Here is an 18,931-nt window from a genome sequence, read left to right on the forward strand (position 1 = left end):
GCGGGCGCAAGCAGTACCAACGGCGGCTTGCTCATCGATCTTGGCGGTATGAAAACGGTGAGAGTAGATAAGGACAAACAGATTCTCTACGTAGAAGGTGGGTGCCTTTAGGCTGACGTTGACGAAGCTGCTTGGGAGCACCGTCTCGCGACCGTAGGCAAACCCTTAAGCAGCGTAAGTTTTGTCCGAGATAAGACTGACGTTTATGGCCGACCCTATCAAGGTAGGAGGCACGGTCGCAGACACTGGCGTCGGCGGGCTCACACTTGGAGGAGGCTACGGTGTGCTTTCGGGACGACGCGGTCTGGTCACTGACAATATGGTGGGTGCTACCGTTGTGCTCTCAAACGGAGATATTGTGCACGCAAGCGAAACCGATAACGATGCACTGTTCTGGGGTCTGCTAGGAGCCGGCCAAAACTTTGGAGTCGTAACAGAATTTGAGTTACGAGCGTACCCACAGAACGAGGTCTATCAAGGTACGCTAGTCCTCCCACCTGCTCCAGGGGTGATCAGTAAGATTATTGCGACCATGAACGACCTTTATCATGTACCGACTCCGGGCCAGTACTCGAAGACGCAAGGAAGGCTCAGCTTGCTTCTTGGCCTTGCCCGGCCTCCAGAAGCACAGCACAAAACCATGGTTCTTCTGATTATGGCCTACGATGGCTCGGGTGAAGACTGCAAGCAGTTACTGCAACCTGTCCTTGATCTTGGCCCGGTAGTCAACACTCTACAGATGGGACCTTATCCGGTACGTATTCCACGGTTACAAGCCTTGCTTGCGCTCTGTGAAAATCGCTGACGGTTCCATACCTCGCTGGGTAGGCGGTGAATAAGCAGGTGCCCACAGTTTCAGGCTTCCGCAGTAGCATGAAGGGTGCCGCCTTTGTGTTGCCTATACGTTATGAGTTCTTCATGCATATGTTGCGAAAGTTCGACACGTTCATGGACGCTGAGACTGATGCTGCGGGAAGCTTGGTGGCCTGGGAGGTCTGCGATCCCACGGCTGTAGTAACGAGCGAGAAGGGTTGCTTTGCGAATCGTGGATACCACTTGAACTCTCTAATCATGCCGTTATGGTCAGAGACAGAGAGCGATATGACGTGTCGCCAGTTTGCACGTGACATGAGCCTAGAATTCAAGAAGGAGCTCGAACTGCACGGTCAACGGACTAGCGAGGGCAGCGAGGGAGGCGCAAGTGTCAAGGGCAGAAGGGGTGCTGTCTTGCTCTACGGCAATTACGATGTCAGTAGTGATGCAATGCGCTGACAGCAACAAGATGGCACTAATGGCTCGCAGCAATACAACGAGATCTCACGCGACATATTCGGCGACAATTATCCCGCACTTCAGCAGCTCAAGGCGAAGTATGACCCGACGAATATGTTCAACAAGCTATTTCCTATTACGCCTGAAGACGTGGTGAAGTTGTAACGCTGCAGTGGCTCAGGTCCGGAATGTAGACTATGCCTACAGTAGCAAAAAGCAAACAATTGCTGAAGTTTGCGTACCACAACAGTCTGTCATCATTCATACAACTGCTATGATTAAGCGCCAGCCCTTCATCATCACATATTCCAGAGCTAACACAATGACACGTCAGCGCGCAGGGCCGAGTTCCAATCCACATGTTCCACCGTCCCGCAAGCGCCAACAGAGCGAAGACGCTCGACAGGACGCAGCATCGGCCAAGCGGCGGACAAGCAATGGTCTTCTAGCCTCCGCGGATACGGCATCCTTGGGTGAGCGTCAGGTCTCTCCAGCTCGGAATGTGCATTTTGGTAGGCGGCTCGAGCGTGGCCCGTCGATCAGCACCGCAGACCACCGCAATCAAAGTCCCAAGCGATCCGCTCTGCGGCATGAGACTGATCATCACAGTGTGACCGACATGCCAGACACCGACCTGGATGATGAGGATAGAAGAACAATCCTGGAAATGATAGATGATTCAGGGCCCTCCAATCAACTGCTAGATGGACTGCTGGAGTATGTCCAGGATGCGAACGAGGTCAATGGTATCCAAGCGTCTGAGCTCGTCGATGCCTTTTCGGAGACCCGTCCAAACGGCAGTCCTTTGCGTACATCCACTGAGAGCCCCCGGCGTTCCCCCATTTCTGATCAGGATCCACGAGTCTGCGAGCAGTTGAATAAGCTGCAAAGACTTATATACGATCTAGCTGCTGACCTCCCTATCCTGCTCCCAGAAGCAAGAGATTTCGCATTCAATGAGCTTCTTGCGGCTAAGAGCCATCAGCAACTTGTACGCTACATCGGGTATTTAGCATTAGGTGGTCCAAATGGCAGGACAAGCTGGGAAGCCCTGATTGCGAGCGATGAGTGTAGACGATCGTTGGTATGGGCTATCACCAGCCATTCGCTGAAAGAGCACGTCTTCGACGCTCTATGGTTCGGAGCATCCGAGGCAGAGGAGAAGGAGCTACAAGACCAGGAGCGGCGCTTGTTGGATCTTGATGGTAAGACTTGCTGAGGCTTGTGTGCGTTCCTTGTATCTGACTTTGGTGTAACAGGACTCCACCGTACAGCGGAGCGCGCCAAGCTGTGTGCCAAATTCGCCGCAAGGCATGGATTACAGACCGACAGGCGCCTGACCAGCATGAAATGTAGGCTGGTGATTCAGCTTGAGAATCTCCTCGCTCCGCTATGGCTCGTTTTTGTACCTTTCCCTCAACGCCTGCAGAACTCACTACTCGGTGACGTACGTAGGAAGCTTGTTGCGATCGTGTCGCATGCGGTGGATCTAAGCCACGTCATGCGGTGTACTGAAGACATAGTGTACTTCTGGCCGCCTACATTCAAGGACGAGACCTTTGAGCCTGCACGGATGGAGTGCTTGAACTTGGCCAACATGTACCGACACAGTCCGTTTGTAAAGCAGGATTCGGGAGAAAGACAGCGTCCGAAACTGCGACCAGGCAGCGAGGATCAGAGCGATGCGATTGTGCGCATAATGTGCTTTCCAGGCTTGATCGCCTATCGAAAGGGAGGCGGGGAGCTTGCGCAAGAACAGCTTCGATGGGAGAGGCGTCAGACTAACAATGCGCCGCCTGATGTGCGGCTGGTGCAGCAGACGAGGGACGGTAACTACAGCGGATACGAAGGCTTCCGTACCAGGGTCCTTTGCAAAGCCATTGTTCACCTTCAATGGGGAAAGCAGCGCTTGTTGACTAGAGAAGCCGGAACTTCGTTGTATTTGAATGCTGTCCGGGATCACAGTTCGAAGTACGAACAGGACTATATTGGCTTCGTGGAGTTGTATGACATTTTCCAGCGAAAGCACACAAATCAGGCTCGGTCTAAGAAGGGCGTACGGTCGCAGCAGAGGACATGGAGTGGTTCGCTGTTTGGGGGCGGCGAAGGGTCTGCGAAGGGCAAAGCAGGCGGTCCTGCACCGTCGCGAGGAAAGGCCGGAAGATAATGACGACGAAGCGGACGCTTTCACCGACTCTCATCTCAGTGTTTCTCGAATGGTTGCTATGGTCTCAACTCCAAGAGTTCACCAAGCCTTTCGTACCAGGCTATACCCAACTAGGCAGGTAGAGGTGTAACCAGCCAATGACGGCAAGGATAGCTTTATCCAGACTGTGCAGTTTCATAAAAGGTCAGATTGAATTGCTGCTCATATCGTTAACATTGTTCGATCTTAGTGTCGGGAATGGCTGCCACGTTTGATGTCGCCGCCGTCCGCAAGCACTTCCCTGCCTTGTCCCACAAACAAGTGTACTTTGAGAATGCCGGCGGTAGTCAGATATTGAAAGAGGTTGTCGATGCGTACGAAATATGGAAAGTGATGCAAGGTTCTTCCAGATAGTGCTGATATCGCCACAGTATTACCGACTATTTACTCTCGAACAATGTTCAGCTCGGCGCTAGTTACGCAACATCGCAGACTTCTACGAAGCTGTTCGGAGAAGGCTGCGCCGCCACGGCAAGGTATGTGAATGCCTCGCCAGAGGAGGTCGTACTAGGTCCGTCAACAACGCAGCTCTTTCGCAACCTGTCACTGTCGCTGTACAACTACATAACTCCGGATAGTGAAATCATCATCTCGAAGCTCGACCACGAAGCCAACATTGCCCCATGGGTACAGCTTGCCGAATGGCGAGGATGTACTGTCAAATGGTGGGACTCACCAGACAAGACCAACCCAACGCTAGATTGTGACCGCCTACGGAGTCTGATGACGGAGAAGACGAAGCTTGTCACTTGTACGCACACAAGCAACGTGCTTGGTACCATCAACAACGTGAAAGCAATCGCGAAAACCGTACATGAGGTCCCAGGAGCGCTGTTGTGCGTTGACGCCGTAGCGTATGCGCCACATCGTGCAGTCGATGTTCGAGACATGGGTGTCGACTTCTACTCCTTCTCCTGGTACAAAGTGTACGGTCCACACATCGCCAGTTTGTACGCTTCCAAGTCGGCACAGAAGCATATGCAAACCCTTGGGCACTTCTTCAAAACTACAGATACCCTGGAGAATCTGCTCGGTCTAGCAGCTGCGAACTACGAGCTGACCGCGAGTATTCCGACTGTATGCAAGTACCTTCAAAGCGTGCCGTGGGATCAGATTGCAGAGCACGAAGAGCGATTGCAGCGCATGCTGATCGACTACCTGCTGAGTAAGCCGGAGGTATTCCAAATCTACGGCGAACCCTCAGCGGACAAGGCGAAGAGAGTGCCGGTGATCAGCTTCACGGTGAAAGGTCGCAGCAGCAAGGATGTAGTAGAAGCTATCGAAGCGAAGTCTGACTTCGGTCTGCGTTGGGGAACGTTGTATTCAAATCGGTTGTGCGAGGAGGTGATGGGTCTTGATCCAGTCGACGGAGTTGTAAGGGTGAGCTTGGTTCACTACAATACAGGTAAGCATTACGGAGTGCAGTGTGTGACTGGCACCGCTAATGATAGGTTCAGAGGACGAGGTTGGCAGCTTCGTCAAAGTCCTGGACAGTGTGATTTCGAGCTAGCTCCGAAAATCATCGCTTGTAACGCTCACCACAGCTGGTCATTTCGGCTTCTTCGCATTCCTTGTCACAGTCGGCTGGCACATGGGTGCAAGCAGGAGCTGAGGCATACTGTCTGCCGGACGATATGAGGCCCAGCATCGTGCTCCTGGGGACCAGTTGACAGTACTTTTCTGCTTGGTACCACTCTAAGTGTAGCCGCGCAAGCGCTTATCCTTCGTGTGGGCCTGCATTTCCTCCGCCGTTGGACGTTTCTCAGGTCCATCGCCTCCTCTAATCGGATCTTGACCAGGTAGACGCACGAGTCGGAAGCGATGCCTCTGCCGCTGCGACTTCACGGCGTCCAAACGCTCCTGGCTCACCACCTTGTACAAGCCATCGTACCGAAATCCTATTTCCGGTGCGAATGGGCTTTCAAGGTTGTGTGAGCGTATGAGACGGACAGGCTTGCCATTCTTGACGCTTTCTAGCATACGTTGCGTAGGCTCTGTTACCGAGCCGTTGGAGCTATCGGTACCGCAGTATAATACCCAGTCCCCGTGGTCTTCGTCTGGATAGTCGTGGCCGCCAGACATGATGCAGGAGTACGCTCCTTCGCCGTCGCCTCCATAGATTCCTTGGATCGAGGCGCCGTGTGCGCCGTCCCGCATTGTAGTGAGTTGCGTAGGCCACCATTGACCGTTCAGTAGCAGGCCATTGCCGTGGTACCTCGCAGACATCTTCGCATTGTAATTCTTGTCGAGCATGTCGACGGTCTTGTCGCGTCCTTTAGTGGCGGGCTTGCCACGAATGATGCCGCGTAACAGATCGGTCTCGAAATCCCGGCAACACCATCGGTTGTAAAGTTCTTCAGCATCAGCACGGATGTCCCAGGGATACAAGACGCCTTCGTTGTATGCTCTATCGAAGATTCGAGGCAAGCCGAGGTTATTATCGAGCATGTTCGTGTTTCGAAGCAGCTGACCAGAAACGCGCTGAAATGCCAGCTTATGTAGCCATCCGCCGATTTTAGTGCACTGAGGCTGTGTGACTGCTGTGACCTCCTTGCACTTCTTCAGGACGTCTTTCGATTGACCTATGAGTGTGAGTGCATCGGTTTCAGCGGAATTGCGGATGCCTTTCGGTTTGATCTCCTTGTACCAAGCCGGCGGCCTCTCTTCAATTGACGTAGTAGCTGACGCCGCTGAGTTAGCGGCTCTGACCTTGTCCGTTGCCGGCTGCTTTGAACGTTTATTAAGTTCCTGAGTGACCCTTCGTTCCGGCGACTGCGGCGATGCGACTGCGGTGTGCTTTGGTATCTTGCCGACGCCGACGCTTAGGCGACGTTCATCAGCGATAGCGCTTGCGGATCTCTTCGCAGTAGAACTTGCTAAGGGAGGGTCCCTCGCCACATTAAACTTAGGACCTGACAGATACGGTGCAGACGGTTGCGACCCAGTTTGCCGGGTGCCATACGCACTGACAGGTTCGACGGTGATGCCATCCCGCCTCGTAGTTTCATCATGCACCACAAGACGCTCCTTACGAGGCTGCCAAATATCCAGGGCGCCTCCAGACTGTCCGCCAGAAGTCTCAGGAGTTGTCACGTTGTCAATATTATCTTCATCATCCACGGCTATCGTGTGAAATGGTCGCGGATGCTGCTTCGTCTCTGTGACTGCTTCACTAGCATTCTCCGTTGAGCTGCTGATAGTGCTCGGCTGCGCAGCAAGTACCTTGCCCTTTTCGCGATTGGCTATGTTTCCGTTGTACACCGCGGTCTGCTTGATTCGCCGTGCTTCAATCTCAATGTCGTATTCTGCCTGCTTCGCGGCTATATCTGCCTCGGAAGATTGTACGTTGCCCATAGTTCTAATGCTTGAATAAGGGTAAGTTCAGTCTTGTTGACGTGATGAGCGAGCAGTGGAGGTGCTGAACGCCGTATATCGTGGGCTTCCGCAACCTGTGATGGAGTAAGGTGTGGAATGGACTCGCCTGTGAGCTCAGAATTAAACGATCTAGAGCATTGCCGCAAGTGAATGCTAAACATGAGCTGTTGCATGCGCGCGTGTAAGGAGCCTGAGTCGCTAGATGGAGGGCATACTTGCAGTTATCGCTTGCGTGGTATATGACTACAGTGACGGCTCACTTCAATGGATAGCTTAGCTCGTGGCCGAATACATTCGAGTGAGAACCCAGCTTTCACCGCGCTGAGATAGGAAGGCACGCAAACATTGGATGCTCATCTCACAGTACGAGGTAGACACGTTATGTCAATAGCATGTGAACGAAGCTGGAGAGTGCGCCAACACGACGCGAATGTCTCGCGTCAAGCTTGGATGCCTAAGGCTAATCGATGACGGTCCCTTCTTCCGAAACGAAGCCTCATGCAGCGCTGGAGCTCGATCGCTGTCCCAGTAACATCTCACAGAGCGGACTATGCATCTGCGCTGTAGCATGGGACACCTCAAATGTGTACTTGGGTAGGTAGCCCATTGATATTGATCCTTCGGTTGAGCATACACAACTACAACAATCGGGTATCTAAACGATATGCAGCATGCTTGATGGGATTCTGACCGTAATTCATGTTTTGGCACTAAACTGCCATGAAATCAAAATGTAGCTCTAACGCTGTAGCTTCTAGTTTGTAGCCTTTTATGTGTATGTGAAGAGCATCTCGACAAATGCTTTCCCAGGTTCATTCCACCATGTCTGGCTTGGTATCATTTGAAGTCTTTGGAACGCCGTGGAAATGCTGCTCAACGCCGCAGAATCATCGCCAATGTCTTAGGTGTGCGTGCGTGTCTATGCTGCCGCGGCAGGCGGTGGGGAGGTGACGGGCGTGGGTTCGGTTGAGTCCACTTCCTCAATCGCGGTACCCTGCAGCTTCTCCTGCATGGAATTGAGGTCTTCCCGCAACGACTTCCTTTGCTCACGCTCCATACCGTGCAAGACTGCGTCTAGGACGTGGTCGCATGTCGCCTTGGGCGTGAACTTGGGCTTCGTGCCTTCCTGGAACACACCAGTCCGGACCAGGATGGAGTACCATGTATTTTCCGAATGCTTGTTGAACTCGTTCGTGCCACGAATGTCGGACTCTGGAGTATCCCCAACGAAGTACACAGTCTCTGGGGGCGCATTGATACCGTGCGTGTCTTTCCGCCACTGCTTCAGTAGACGTGTGGCGAACTGGAAGGTGCCGATTTGCGGCTTGCCAAAGGCGGTTGTGTTGAGCTCTTTACCAGTCACAGCCTTGTACATGGCTTCGAGCGACAGGCGAAGAGCTCCCATACCAAGGCGAGTCAGGTCGTGGGAAGCGGACCAGACAACGTCGTTATGCGAGAAGAAAAGTGGTGGGCCCTCGTCAAAAGTCGCCGATCGGGTGCCCAAATATCCTCCTTTCGACATCAGTAGATCCAGGATGATCTGCTGATCACCCGCCCAATCTCTGCTGTCAGCAAAGACGAAGATGGCCTCAATCTTCGTCTTTGAGAAGTCACGAGAACGTGAGTTCTGGATCTCTTGCTCAGTGAGCTTACGGAACGGCGTCGTGTCTGGATTGTCCTTGATGATGTCGCCGGGGGTCACAACGTCTTTGAAGCCATAGCCTTCGGCCACCTGCCTGCACTTCTCACCCTCGCCGCCCACAACTAGAACGGTGTGGTACTTTGCGGCCATTTCCCGCATGGGTGTGTGGCCGCAAATGAATTGTCCGGGAGACACTTCGATCTCCAGCTGCTTGCTCAACTGGATACAGCGCTCCTGCTCGGTCTTGCCGCCACCATTTGTCACGAAGATATACGGGCTATGTAGGGTTAGTAGCGACCCTCGCGCTGATCGTTATCATTACTTACACCTTGACTCCATACGCGTTCTTGCCGTTGAGTACCTTCATGGCCTCAATAGCCTCGGGGATAGGCCGCCCGCCGCGAATGAGCACACCGTCAATATCAAAGGCGAATGCGTACTTGTCGGTGATCGAAGTCTCGGGTGGCGTCTCTGGCGAAGACAGAGGCGAGGAAACGTCCTCGAGCTCAAGTCTTGCCATCTCCATGGCGGCAGCCACCTCGTGGGCATCACTCGGAGCCATGAGATGCTTCGGCGGCACCACCACAGTGGGCGAGCGCAGATTGAGCTCCGCCGCTGTGGCATCCTGGGAGCTCAATCGCCGCATAGTGCGCGGCCGCGAGGCCGGGAGGGGCGTGGACATGGTTGCGGTGTGATTGTACTGCTAGGTAGACAGATGAAAGGGTTTCTGCTATGGATGGTAAAAGGGAGGAAGTGCGATGGAGAGCGCGTGGCAAAGAAAGACTGGAAAGCAAATAAGGTGTGAGACCGGAGAGACGGTGCGATTAAGGTCCAAGCCAATCGAGATGCGCTGCGCGAAATAGAGAAAGGTCAGCTAAGTGATCATATACACACCGCGGAGACGGACATAGCGCCATCCAGGCACCTCGATTCAAAGGCATCATCATCCATCGAGCGAAAACCACGGCTCAACCGCGTCGAACTGCCAGCGCCTCATCTCTCAACTTGATTCCTAATAAGCCCCTCCAAACAAAAGGCCCCACTAAGCTCGAAAGATTACGGGTGCCTAGCAGGAGCTTATCTTCTCAGCTGCAGAGTTGACTGGCATGCTTGTCCACTGGTCGCAGTTCGGGACTAAACGTGCCTCTCCATCAACTGTATTCGCAGTTGAATCGAGGGCTCGCGAAGTGTCAAGCGCGGAAAGGAACCAGTGAGAGCGCCACCTTATTCGTGTCTCCAGCCGCTGGCGTCCTTGACGACACTCTAGCGCGGTTATTAGCTAGTAATCTGCGTTATGTCCAGCTGCCACAGCCACGAGAATGAGATCGCTAATTGGCAGCAGTTACTCAGGAACCGTGCGACGACCACCTTGGGATGCAGCGATATGCCATGCCTGAGCTAGACAACGCGTTCGTTGTGGTGTTTCGACGATTCGGGTGGCTTCGGCAGATTTTCTGCGGCTCAAGGGAAGGTTCGGACGAATGACAGCGAATGGAGAGTTTGAGATGAGACTCACCACCATTCACATCGTTCGGCACAAATTCTGCAGTCTCTCCGCCGGAGAGGTCAGACAGCCTTGAACGCAACGTCTTCTAAATGTTCTCATCATGTTCTGCCCTGCTCCATCTTACATCGCATGGATGCTGAACGAACCCTGTAAGTCATGGAATGACCTAAATGAGATCGGGTCTACTTCCTTTAGCGATCAGGGCTTTGCGCCTACTACAGTGGGGTCGGCTCTGTGTTACCCGAATAATGTCAGACTTTCCGTCATGGCGCGCCTTGCGCAAATGTATCGTTCATGTACCCTTGATCTCATCGTGCATCCGGCACGATATTGTCTCGCTTGTCAATCGGTCAATCGACGTTGCGAATCCAAAATGCCGCGGCAACATATTCCTCCCTTCCCCCGGAGTCGTCGATAACGTAGCCTGGCAAGGCTGGCACGCTGCTTACCACGCATGGCGACGCACGGCCACGCCCTCATAGGAGCATAGAGCGAGACTGCTCGTAGAACACATTGTCTTGGTAATACATGTACACATGCCTCTGGTGAAAGTGACCGAGCAGTAACAAGCAGCCCAGCGAAGTCGTCTGTCATCCTGGCGCAGCTTCTGTCAAGGGTGTCAACTCCACCGTCGCTGGGTGTAGTATTTCAAATGCGTCCACATATTCTCGACTGGAAGAGAAAGAGATATCAAGAGTAGGTCTGAAGGTGATGTTGAACCTCACCAGACGGAGTGCAACCGCGATGGCCGTGCCTGCCGTTCGTGGAACGGCTACCTTCGCGTAACGCAACCTCATCAAAAGCCTACTTTACTGCCATCACCTTCTGCTGCTTCTGCTTATCGATGTAGATTTTATGGCATATCATGGCTGCATAACGAGGAGATCTCTCATAACACTACGCAGGTATTCCCGAACGCTGGCTTATGATCTGCAAGGTCCTTCTGCTGCTCATGGACTGGACCGGTGGCGCACGCAAACGCTTCACTGCCGACAAGAACAATGCGACGGTGCAGAAGCAGAAAGCGTACTTCGCAAAAGTGTGCGCAGAGCCCCAGCAGATCCCGAACTCTCAGCGTATGTTTCGTCCAAATTATCTGGACGATGTGATGCTACCACCGAATAACGGCCTCCGGGACGTAGCAGGTCAAGCCTGGGCTTCGAGGTCAGGCACTCGAAGGCCCTCTGCTGACTATGGTGCGAGCGGATCTCATAATCGTAGCAAGCCGTCGGCAGCCACTCAGCACACTGGTCGACATTATAGAACGTCAGCTGTGACAGCCCACTCCCCGACCGTACCGTATGCTCGCGAAGGACGCTCTCATATCCGCGAACCGCACTGCCGTTTACCGCACAGCCGTCTACCGCACGTAAGGTCACCCATTCAGCAAGCTGTACAGACTGAGGACCAGCGGCTAGAGAATGGTCGGCATAGGCTCCTCGCTCAAGGTGACTGGCTAGGCTTGTCTCTGGTCCGTCCGTTGCACATGCAGTTCACTTCCATCCTAGACAAAGACCGCGTGGGTAAGCGTCGCAAGCTCGACAAGAGTGCGCGGCCAAAACAAGCTCAGCAGCGTTTGCTGAGTCCGCTTTTCGAGAAGCGCTTGATCGGACCAGACTATATGATGAGTGGTGCGCTGCCGCCTCAGAATGTAGAAATCAAAATCGGAAGCGCGGCTCTAGCAAGCCAGACTCAGGCTTCAAAACGCTCGCGGACGCCCGTAAATACGAGCATGCGACATCTCTCTACGGAATGTGGTTCCTTGTCGGAGGAATCCATGCTCTTGGACGCTCACGAAGATGAAATGGCGCAGTGCGATATTGCGGAGCGCGCATACTCCATGGCGAATGTCACTGCCACCGAGCAGCTTCCGTTGCGTGTATGGGACAAAGTGGACGCACTCTCTTTTCATGCTACTCCGAGTCTACCTGGATTGGGCTCGTCTGAGGATGCAAGTCCCAGCTCACTTGTTCAGGTCATGCGGAGCGACAACGTACGCTGTAGTGATCTTTCAATCCTCAGCAAACACCACGGACCGCTTGACCATCTTCACGCCGCGGACACCCGAGACCGGGCGGCAGAGTCTCAACTTGGCCCGGTTACTACGGTGAGGCAATTCGGTGTAGTACATGCAAACTCACACTTGGCAGGGTCGAAAAATCTGCCCATGAACCACAGTAATTGTTACAACGCTCACGACCCTCCAGTAGCCCCAACACCTAACGCCGGTCATGAGGAAAACGACAGTAACGAGGACGACGTGTGGCGGCGCCTCCTGAACATTCCGCAGCAGAGTTCAAGCCATGCTTCATTGGCAGCAGTCAAATCTTCAAGCCAGCATCTTAGCGACGCTAGCAGGCAACATATCAAAGTGCTTCCTCATTTCCCGGAGAGTGAAGAACAGGACGAGCAATATATGTCAACCCCACGAGGCGTAGGCACGCAGGGGCAACCACCAGGCTTCATCGCAACCACCCAGCCCAGCTCCTTGACAGAGACGCAACCGCCTTCAGCATCTCTGAAGCATATCATGCATTTAGCGGAGGGAACAATACCAAGTAGACCTCGTGAAAAGCCCGCAGTAAACGAGGACGACGACGCTCTCTGGAAGGAGTTCATAATCGGCAGTGGCGACGACTCGAGCGTCCGACTGTCGCAGAGCCGTCCGAACGCCTCACGAATGGCCTACGAGAGGCCAGAAGACGTCGCTACGACGGAGTTCTCGGGGAACCTTACGAGCGGGCTCGGCACATCCGCAAATGCCACACACGCCGACAGTGCAGGACTCACCCCGAGTACGTTGAGTGAGCAGCTCACTATACTCGGTGGACGCAAGTCTGCGTTGATGGCGAACAGCAACAACCATCTCGACCGCCCGCAGCTCTCACTGAGGGCTGAAGCTGACACAGGGAGCGGTCGCGAACCGGTACCAGACAGTGAACCGCCTGCAACGAGCGATGCTACGCTCAAGAATATCCACGCCGAGAAAGGAGCTTATCCCATTTCTACTTCTAAGCGGCGTCAGACCAGCTATGCAACAACGAAACACGGTGACGGCACGTTCAAGTATCCAACAAACCCATCTAGGAAGGTCAAAGCGCGGAAGGAGCGAGACATATATGATCTGCTCGACAGCGATGGCGAAAGTCTCGCTTGACAAGTTACTGCAGTTCTTTTGAGACATATGTTTGACTTGTGAAGGCGCTCGTTCTTCTGACGGACTAAAGACCATTAGGCTCGATCGTAGCATACTAGGACGGCTAACAACGTTCGCAGTGGGTCGGAGGGGATGTTGCCCGTTCCCACCGTCCAGCCCGACGAGAGGACCCTTCTCGCGGTGACTCAATGCAAGCATGCAAATGCACGTCAGATGCCAAATCTGGGCAGCAGGTAGATCGTACAGCGTTGCACAATGCAACGGACCTAGCGTGTCGGGTACCTTAATTCTACATACCTCTCATCTCAGCCAGCCTCAAGAGGCAGGCAGCCCACATGCGCATACCCAGTAGTTCCGCCATGCTTGTCCGCAAATAACCGATTTCGCCATCGGCGAAACGGCCGTTGGTCATGATGCAATGAGTTTGCGCCCAGCGCAAGCAACCTGCCCGTGTCAAAATGCAAGTACAACGCAAATGCAGACCCTCCGACTGCGAATCGAAGTCGCTTGAGAGGCTCGAGCATCAACTCCGCCACCGCGCAGCAACAGCACTCTGCCCACCGCCGCCACCGCCGCCCATACTCTCCCTAGCCGCCATCGTCGCCAGATTGGCAACCGAACCCATCCTCTGTGCCGCCGCAGCCGTGACACCAACACTACCCAGCGTAACGGCATTGCTAGCCCTCTTGCTGCCCGCCACGGCCGCCGCACTGCCAGCAGAAGCAATGGTGCTATGTCTCCGGTGTGCCGCATTGAGCTTGGACGGGGAGCCTTGCAGCGTCGTGGTAGTCGAAACAGACGTCGTAGTCGTAGTGGAGCTGCCATTCCGGACAGCCGTCTGCGGCGTCTCTGGCGCGCGTGTCCGGTCCCTCGCCGGCGTTTGCTGCAGCTGGTGATGCTGCTGCGCGAACGCGTTCCCGACCGTCGCAGCCCTCTTCACCGGACTAGTGTTACTCGCTCCGTTGGTAGTAACCGGCACTACCCCGGAACTCTTGACCCTCGTCGCAGGCCTCCTCGCCTCCTCCGGGATTCCCTGCGCATGGCTGCGCAAATGCCACGGCGTGCCCGTAATGAACGGATGGCCCACCGCCTCACTCGGCTTCATCCTCCGCTCGGGATCCCAGCGCAGACACCGCGCCACGAAATCCACGAACGCCTCGTCCTCGCACTTGAGCGCCTGCTGCAACGTCTTCGAACTCGGCCGACGCCTCCTCCCCTTCGAAGAAACGGTAACGCGCGGCTTACCGACCGAATCGAAGAAGAGTTTCTTCCGCGTGCACCGCTCCACCAAATGCCGGTCCGGCGGGCCAAAAATCTCCATAATACACGCCAACTGCTCCTGCTCGTTCTCCCCGGGGAAGATGGGATACCCCGTCAGCAACTCCGCGAGAATACACCCAAAACTCCACATATCGATCCCCAAACCGTACACACTGCCCAGAATCACCTCGGGGGAGCGGTAGAAGCGACTCTGGATGTACGTGTACACCTTCTCCTCCTCGCGGCAACTGCTGCCGAAGTCAATGACGCGGACGTCGGCCTTGCGCGCTTCGCACAGCAGGATGTTCTCGGGCTTGAGGTCGCAGTGGATGATGCGTTTGGATTGGAGGAGGAGGAGGCAGGCGAGGAGTTGGCGCGCGAAGCGGCGGATGAGCGGGAGGGGGAAGCCGGTGAAGTTGTGGGCGCGGATGAGCTCGTAGAGGTTGATGGAGAGGCAGGGGGTGACGATGCAGAGGTGGGAGCGGAAGTAGAAGGAGCTGATTAGGGAGAGGGTGGCGTGGGCGCCGTCGGGGTCCTACATGTTCACACTCAAGTCAGTCGCAGTCCCATCACATATATTCTGAATGCGGTGAAGTTGACTCACCCACTCCCCCAACCGCCCCAGAATCCCCACCTCCACTAAAGCCTGCTGATGAAACCTCTTCTTGTTCCGGATAATCTTCACCGCCACAACCCCACCCTCCTTGTGATCCACACACCGCACCACCTGACCAAAACTGCCTTTCCCCAACACATCCACGACTTCATACCGATACGCCAAGTGGTCGCCCATGACTAGGTTATAATCACCCCTCTCATCATCATAACCGTAATTATTGCCTCGACTCGCCGCCTCCTTCATCGAGATCGAAGCGGACGACGCGGTGGGAGAAGGGGTCAGCGAGCCGATAATCTTCTTCGCGGCCTTGGTGCCGGTGAAATAGATCCCGCCATCAGCACCCCCATCGCCAGATTCGCGAGCGTAGTCGACCACCTCCCCCCGCTCAAAGATATTCAGCGCGCTGCCCCCCACCGCACTGACCCGCCCACTCAACACATCCTCCACACCCATCCCCACACGCGGTACAGCCCTCTTCCTCAACTCCTCGCTCTCCCGCGCAGCGGAATCAACGTCCTTCCTCTTCTGACTCAGCTTCCGCATCTCCTCGTCCGCGGCAAGATCGTCTTTATCCTTCACCAAAGCCGATAGAGTCGCGGGCGTAAACTTCTGTCTCCCGCCGGAAAGGATGCTGGGTTTGCCGATCGGGCCTACGGCGGCCGCACGAGAGGAGTTGACTCCGTTGGTGGTCAAGGGGCCGAAGCTGCTACTCCTAGTACCAGCGGCAGGCAGCGGCTGCTCGGAATGTATCGCCCGGGTCTTCGCTGTCGCTGTCGGGACGGAAGGTTCGCTGGGATCGCCGTATCCATTGCTCTGTTGCTGCAACAATGGCATGCTGCTCTTCCGTCTGCCGTGACCAGTACTAGCAGAACCATCCAGACTCGGTCTCGTACCCACCGCCGTCGCTGCCGTGCCGTTCGCCTGCTCCACTCCACCCCCACTCGCAAACGAACTCCACGTCGCACTCGCGGGCAGCCTAGGCGGCGGCATTTCACTCCCCCTCTTCCCCACCTTCGCGCCCTCCTTCCGATGCGCCTCCCCGTTCGCCTCACCACCCTGCAACGGACTCCCCTTCTCTTTCGTACTCTCCACATGACTATTAGCAGCCTTGCTCGAACTCCTCCTCCACCCCAAACTCAACTTCCTCCTCAACCCGGCGCCGGTACTCTCCTTCTCCTTCTTCGGCTGCAGCTGCCCCTCGGCCCCTCTCTCCACGACCGGGCTTTCGAGAGAACTACTCGGCGTCTCCGTCCCCGGCCCCGGCCCAACCTTCTTCCCACCACTCCCACTCGTCCCCGTCGTGCCGCCGCTAGTCCTTGGCCTCGGACCCGACGGCTTCGCAGCGGGATGCAGGACCATATTCTCATACCCATCCCGCAGCATGAGGTCATACTCATCCGCGTACGCATACTCGCCTCCATTCCTCAACCCGGCGCGCACAAACTCCCCGGACCCCTTCGGCAGCGAGCCCGACGCGAAAGGCGTAATCGCCGACCTCTCCTGCTGTTGCTGTTGCTGCTGCTGTTGGCGCTGCTTGCTCATCGGGATCGGCATGCCCATGTCCAGGTCACTGTCGTCGAAAAAGGTACTCCTCGCGCCCGCGGAACCCAAATCGTACCCACCGTCTCCCCCACCGCCGGTACCGAGATCGCGGAGAGCATAATGACTACTCGCACTCCTCAGTCCCACACCCTTCTCCCCTCCCCACCCCTTCCCACCCTGCAGCTGCTGCGCGCGCGAGAAGAAAGTAGCTTTACTAGCCGTCATCGGCGTCCCCGGCGTCCTGGCCATGCGGCGTGAAGGTTCCGGCGTTCTTACATCACTCCCACCCTCACCTCCCCCGGCCCCGAACCAGTTGTCATCGCCATCCCTATCCCGCCCCTCCTCCACCTCCTGGCTCGGCCGGGGAAACGCGTGCGAGGTTCTGTTCGCCGTCGGCGTGTTAATCGGCTGTAGATTAAATGGCGGTAGGCGCAGGGGTTGGAGTTGAGGATTAGCGTTGCGATTGCGCAGGCCCGTATTCGTAGTCGTGCCCGTGTCGTCGTTTTGGTGCTGCTGCTGCTGCGTCTGCGCGCGAGTCGCGTCGTCCGCCGTTGTAGCTGTAGAAGGATTCCCCGTCGCAACCGTGACGCTGCGTTTATGCTGATGGCCATGCCCATTCCCACTCCCACTCCCATGCCCACGAACGCGAGCAAGCTCACCCGACCGCTTCCTGATCGTCTCAGAAGGCCTCGGGACATCCAGACTGCCCCTCGGCGGCGTGAACCCCGTCTGCGCCATCTGCGCAGGCGGACCGAGCTCGAAATCCAGCCCTTCCATGGCGGGATCGGTATAAGCCGAGGACTCATGGCCACGAAAACCCTCCCCGAAATCAAAAGCCTGATGCTGTTCCAACTGCTCTCGCGGGGACTCATACGCCTTCGGGATCGCCGGTACGGGCGGGACGAACTCTCGAACTCCTTCATCCACTGGTGTTTTCTGCAGTGGTTGTGTAGTAGTACCGTTCCCACCCCTAGGTTTCGGCGTCGGCAGCCGCGAAGACGACCCGGACCCGGACCCGGACCCGGACACCAACCCCGTCACTAACGCCGACGCCGACGCAGCGCTGGCAAGGGATTGATAGCTACTCTTCGCGCTCAACGACAGGGACAGCGGTAACCCGGTTCCCGGCGTGAAAGAGGCAAAGTGATTCAAATTGCTCGAAGCGTTATAAAACGGCCTTTCCGGACTCGTACGAGCGGAATTGGGCGTCGACGTCGACGTCGACCTCGAACCCGAACTCGGAACCGGAACCGGGAACTCCACCCTCCGCAAGGGGATGAGACTAGGCGATTGCTGCGCCAGGCGCGGGAGTTCGGGTTGGACCCAGGGATTCGTTTCGATCTCGTCCTGCGGCGTCGGCGGTCCCTTTGACAGCGGTGGTGGCGGGAAGTTGGTGGGCATGGGCGGGGCCTGCATCATCGACATCCGCTTCAACCTTCTCGCATCCGTGGGAGAGATCGTTCGCGCGCCCAGGCCCGACGCGGCGCCGGATTGCCGTTTGTTGCCCGAGGATGAGGGCGTGTTGGCGCGGTGTTGCCGTTCGCGCGAGACGTGGCGGGGGTTGGTTGGGGTTTGGGTGGGTGTGTCCGGGTCTGTGTGCTGGCGGGGTGGGGGTTGCAGGCTTTTGACTTTGTTCGCTCGGGTTTGTGTCGTGGTGGTGGTGGTGGAGCTGGGGTTGTTGATGGTGCTTAAGCGTGGCACGTCGCCGGCTGAGGCGCTGGGGAGGATTGTGGTGCGTCGGGCTTTGCTGCTGAGGCTGCTTGTGCGGCTCAGGGCGGGTTTGAGAGGGGCTGGTGCGTCGAGGGTCGGTGGTGCTACGGACTTTCTGGACGGTCGTGATGCGGGTCCAGTGGTCGATGGTTGTGTAGGAGCAGGATTCATTGCAGTCTGCTGCGTGCTGCCGTGCCTCCTTGTCCTCATCGACATCTCAGGCTGAGCCATAGCAGCAGAGCCTTGGTTTGCCGTCATGCCAGACGTAGGCTGTACGTTGTTGTTGTTGATCTTCGCCGGAGCATGACTGATCCTCCTGCGATGGAAACTCGACACCCTCTCCACCCCACCTCTCTCCTCCGCCCTCACCATCGTACCCGCAAACCCATTACTCCGCGCCATGGCCATCGTATCATTCAGCCTGTCCCGTGGCAACTGCTCCTTCGGCAAAGCCCGTCCGCCACTCACCGACGGAAAATCGGCCAACAACGGGCTCGCCCAGTTCGGATCCGTAAGGCTGTTTTGCAAGTCGTCAAAGCTCATGGTGGGGATAATCCCGAATCCATCAGGACCACGTTCGGCAGGGGTGGTGGGTGAGTCGGTGTCTTCGTTGGAGGAGGCGTGCATGTTGCCGATGCTGT

The 18,931-nt window shown here is 56.0% G+C and overlaps 6 protein-coding genes across 6 annotated transcripts; 4 read left to right on the top strand and 2 right to left on the bottom strand.

The window, feature by feature from the left end:
- The first annotated feature begins 89 nt into the window (after positions 1-89).
- Positions 90-1,521, top strand: BAUCODRAFT_31634 (uncharacterized protein). Its single transcript, XM_007675430.1, has 4 exons — positions 90-153; positions 224-754; positions 829-1,248; positions 1,303-1,521. Exons 2-4 carry the CDS (start codon positions 320-322, stop codon positions 1,435-1,437), a joined length of 990 nt encoding a protein of 329 aa, XP_007673620.1. The 5' UTR covers positions 90-153; positions 224-319; the 3' UTR covers positions 1,438-1,521.
- Positions 1,522-1,584: 63 nt separating this feature from the next.
- BAUCODRAFT_154961 (uncharacterized protein) lies at positions 1,585-3,557 on the top strand. Its single transcript, XM_007676039.1, has 2 exons — positions 1,585-2,477; positions 2,532-3,557. The coding sequence occupies exons 1-2, from the start codon at positions 1,595-1,597 to the stop codon at positions 3,437-3,439; spliced, it is 1,791 nt and encodes a 596-aa protein (XP_007674229.1). The 5' UTR covers positions 1,585-1,594; the 3' UTR covers positions 3,440-3,557.
- Positions 3,558-3,674: 117 nt separating this feature from the next.
- BAUCODRAFT_31636 (uncharacterized protein) lies at positions 3,675-5,334 on the top strand (the record flags this gene model as incomplete). The annotated part of the gene is made up of 3 exons (XM_007675431.1): positions 3,675-3,792; positions 3,850-4,883; positions 4,936-5,334. Coding segments are annotated over 3 exons (1,205 nt in total), but the record flags the coding sequence as incomplete, so codon positions are not given.
- A 2,279-nt stretch (positions 5,335-7,613) lies between these two features.
- On the bottom strand, positions 7,614-9,608 carry BAUCODRAFT_399460 (uncharacterized protein). Its single transcript, XM_007676040.1, has 2 exons — positions 8,822-9,608; positions 7,614-8,772 (listed from the first exon to the last, which is right to left on the bottom strand). Exons 1-2 carry the CDS (start codon positions 9,175-9,177, stop codon positions 7,773-7,775), a joined length of 1,356 nt encoding a protein of 451 aa, XP_007674230.1. The 5' UTR covers positions 9,178-9,608; the 3' UTR covers positions 7,614-7,772.
- A 1,065-nt stretch (positions 9,609-10,673) lies between these two features.
- BAUCODRAFT_399202 (uncharacterized protein) lies at positions 10,674-13,420 on the top strand. Its single transcript, XM_007676041.1, has one exon. It carries the CDS (start codon positions 10,928-10,930, stop codon positions 13,157-13,159), a length of 2,232 nt encoding a protein of 743 aa, XP_007674231.1. The 5' UTR covers positions 10,674-10,927; the 3' UTR covers positions 13,160-13,420.
- Positions 13,421-13,808: 388 nt separating this feature from the next.
- BAUCODRAFT_47703 (uncharacterized protein) lies at positions 13,809-15,611 on the bottom strand (the record flags this gene model as incomplete). Its single annotated transcript, XM_007675465.1, has 4 exons — positions 13,809-14,112; positions 14,218-14,954; positions 15,024-15,264; positions 15,301-15,611. Coding segments are annotated over 4 exons (1,593 nt in total), but the record flags the coding sequence as incomplete, so codon positions are not given.
- Between the last annotated feature and the right edge of the window lie 3,320 nt (positions 15,612-18,931).

Source organism: Baudoinia panamericana (genome assembly GCF_000338955.1).
Source record: "Baudoinia panamericana UAMH 10762 unplaced genomic scaffold BAUCOscaffold_3, whole genome shotgun sequence".
In the NCBI taxonomy this organism is placed as follows: domain Eukaryota; kingdom Fungi; phylum Ascomycota; class Dothideomycetes; order Mycosphaerellales; family Teratosphaeriaceae; genus Baudoinia; species Baudoinia panamericana.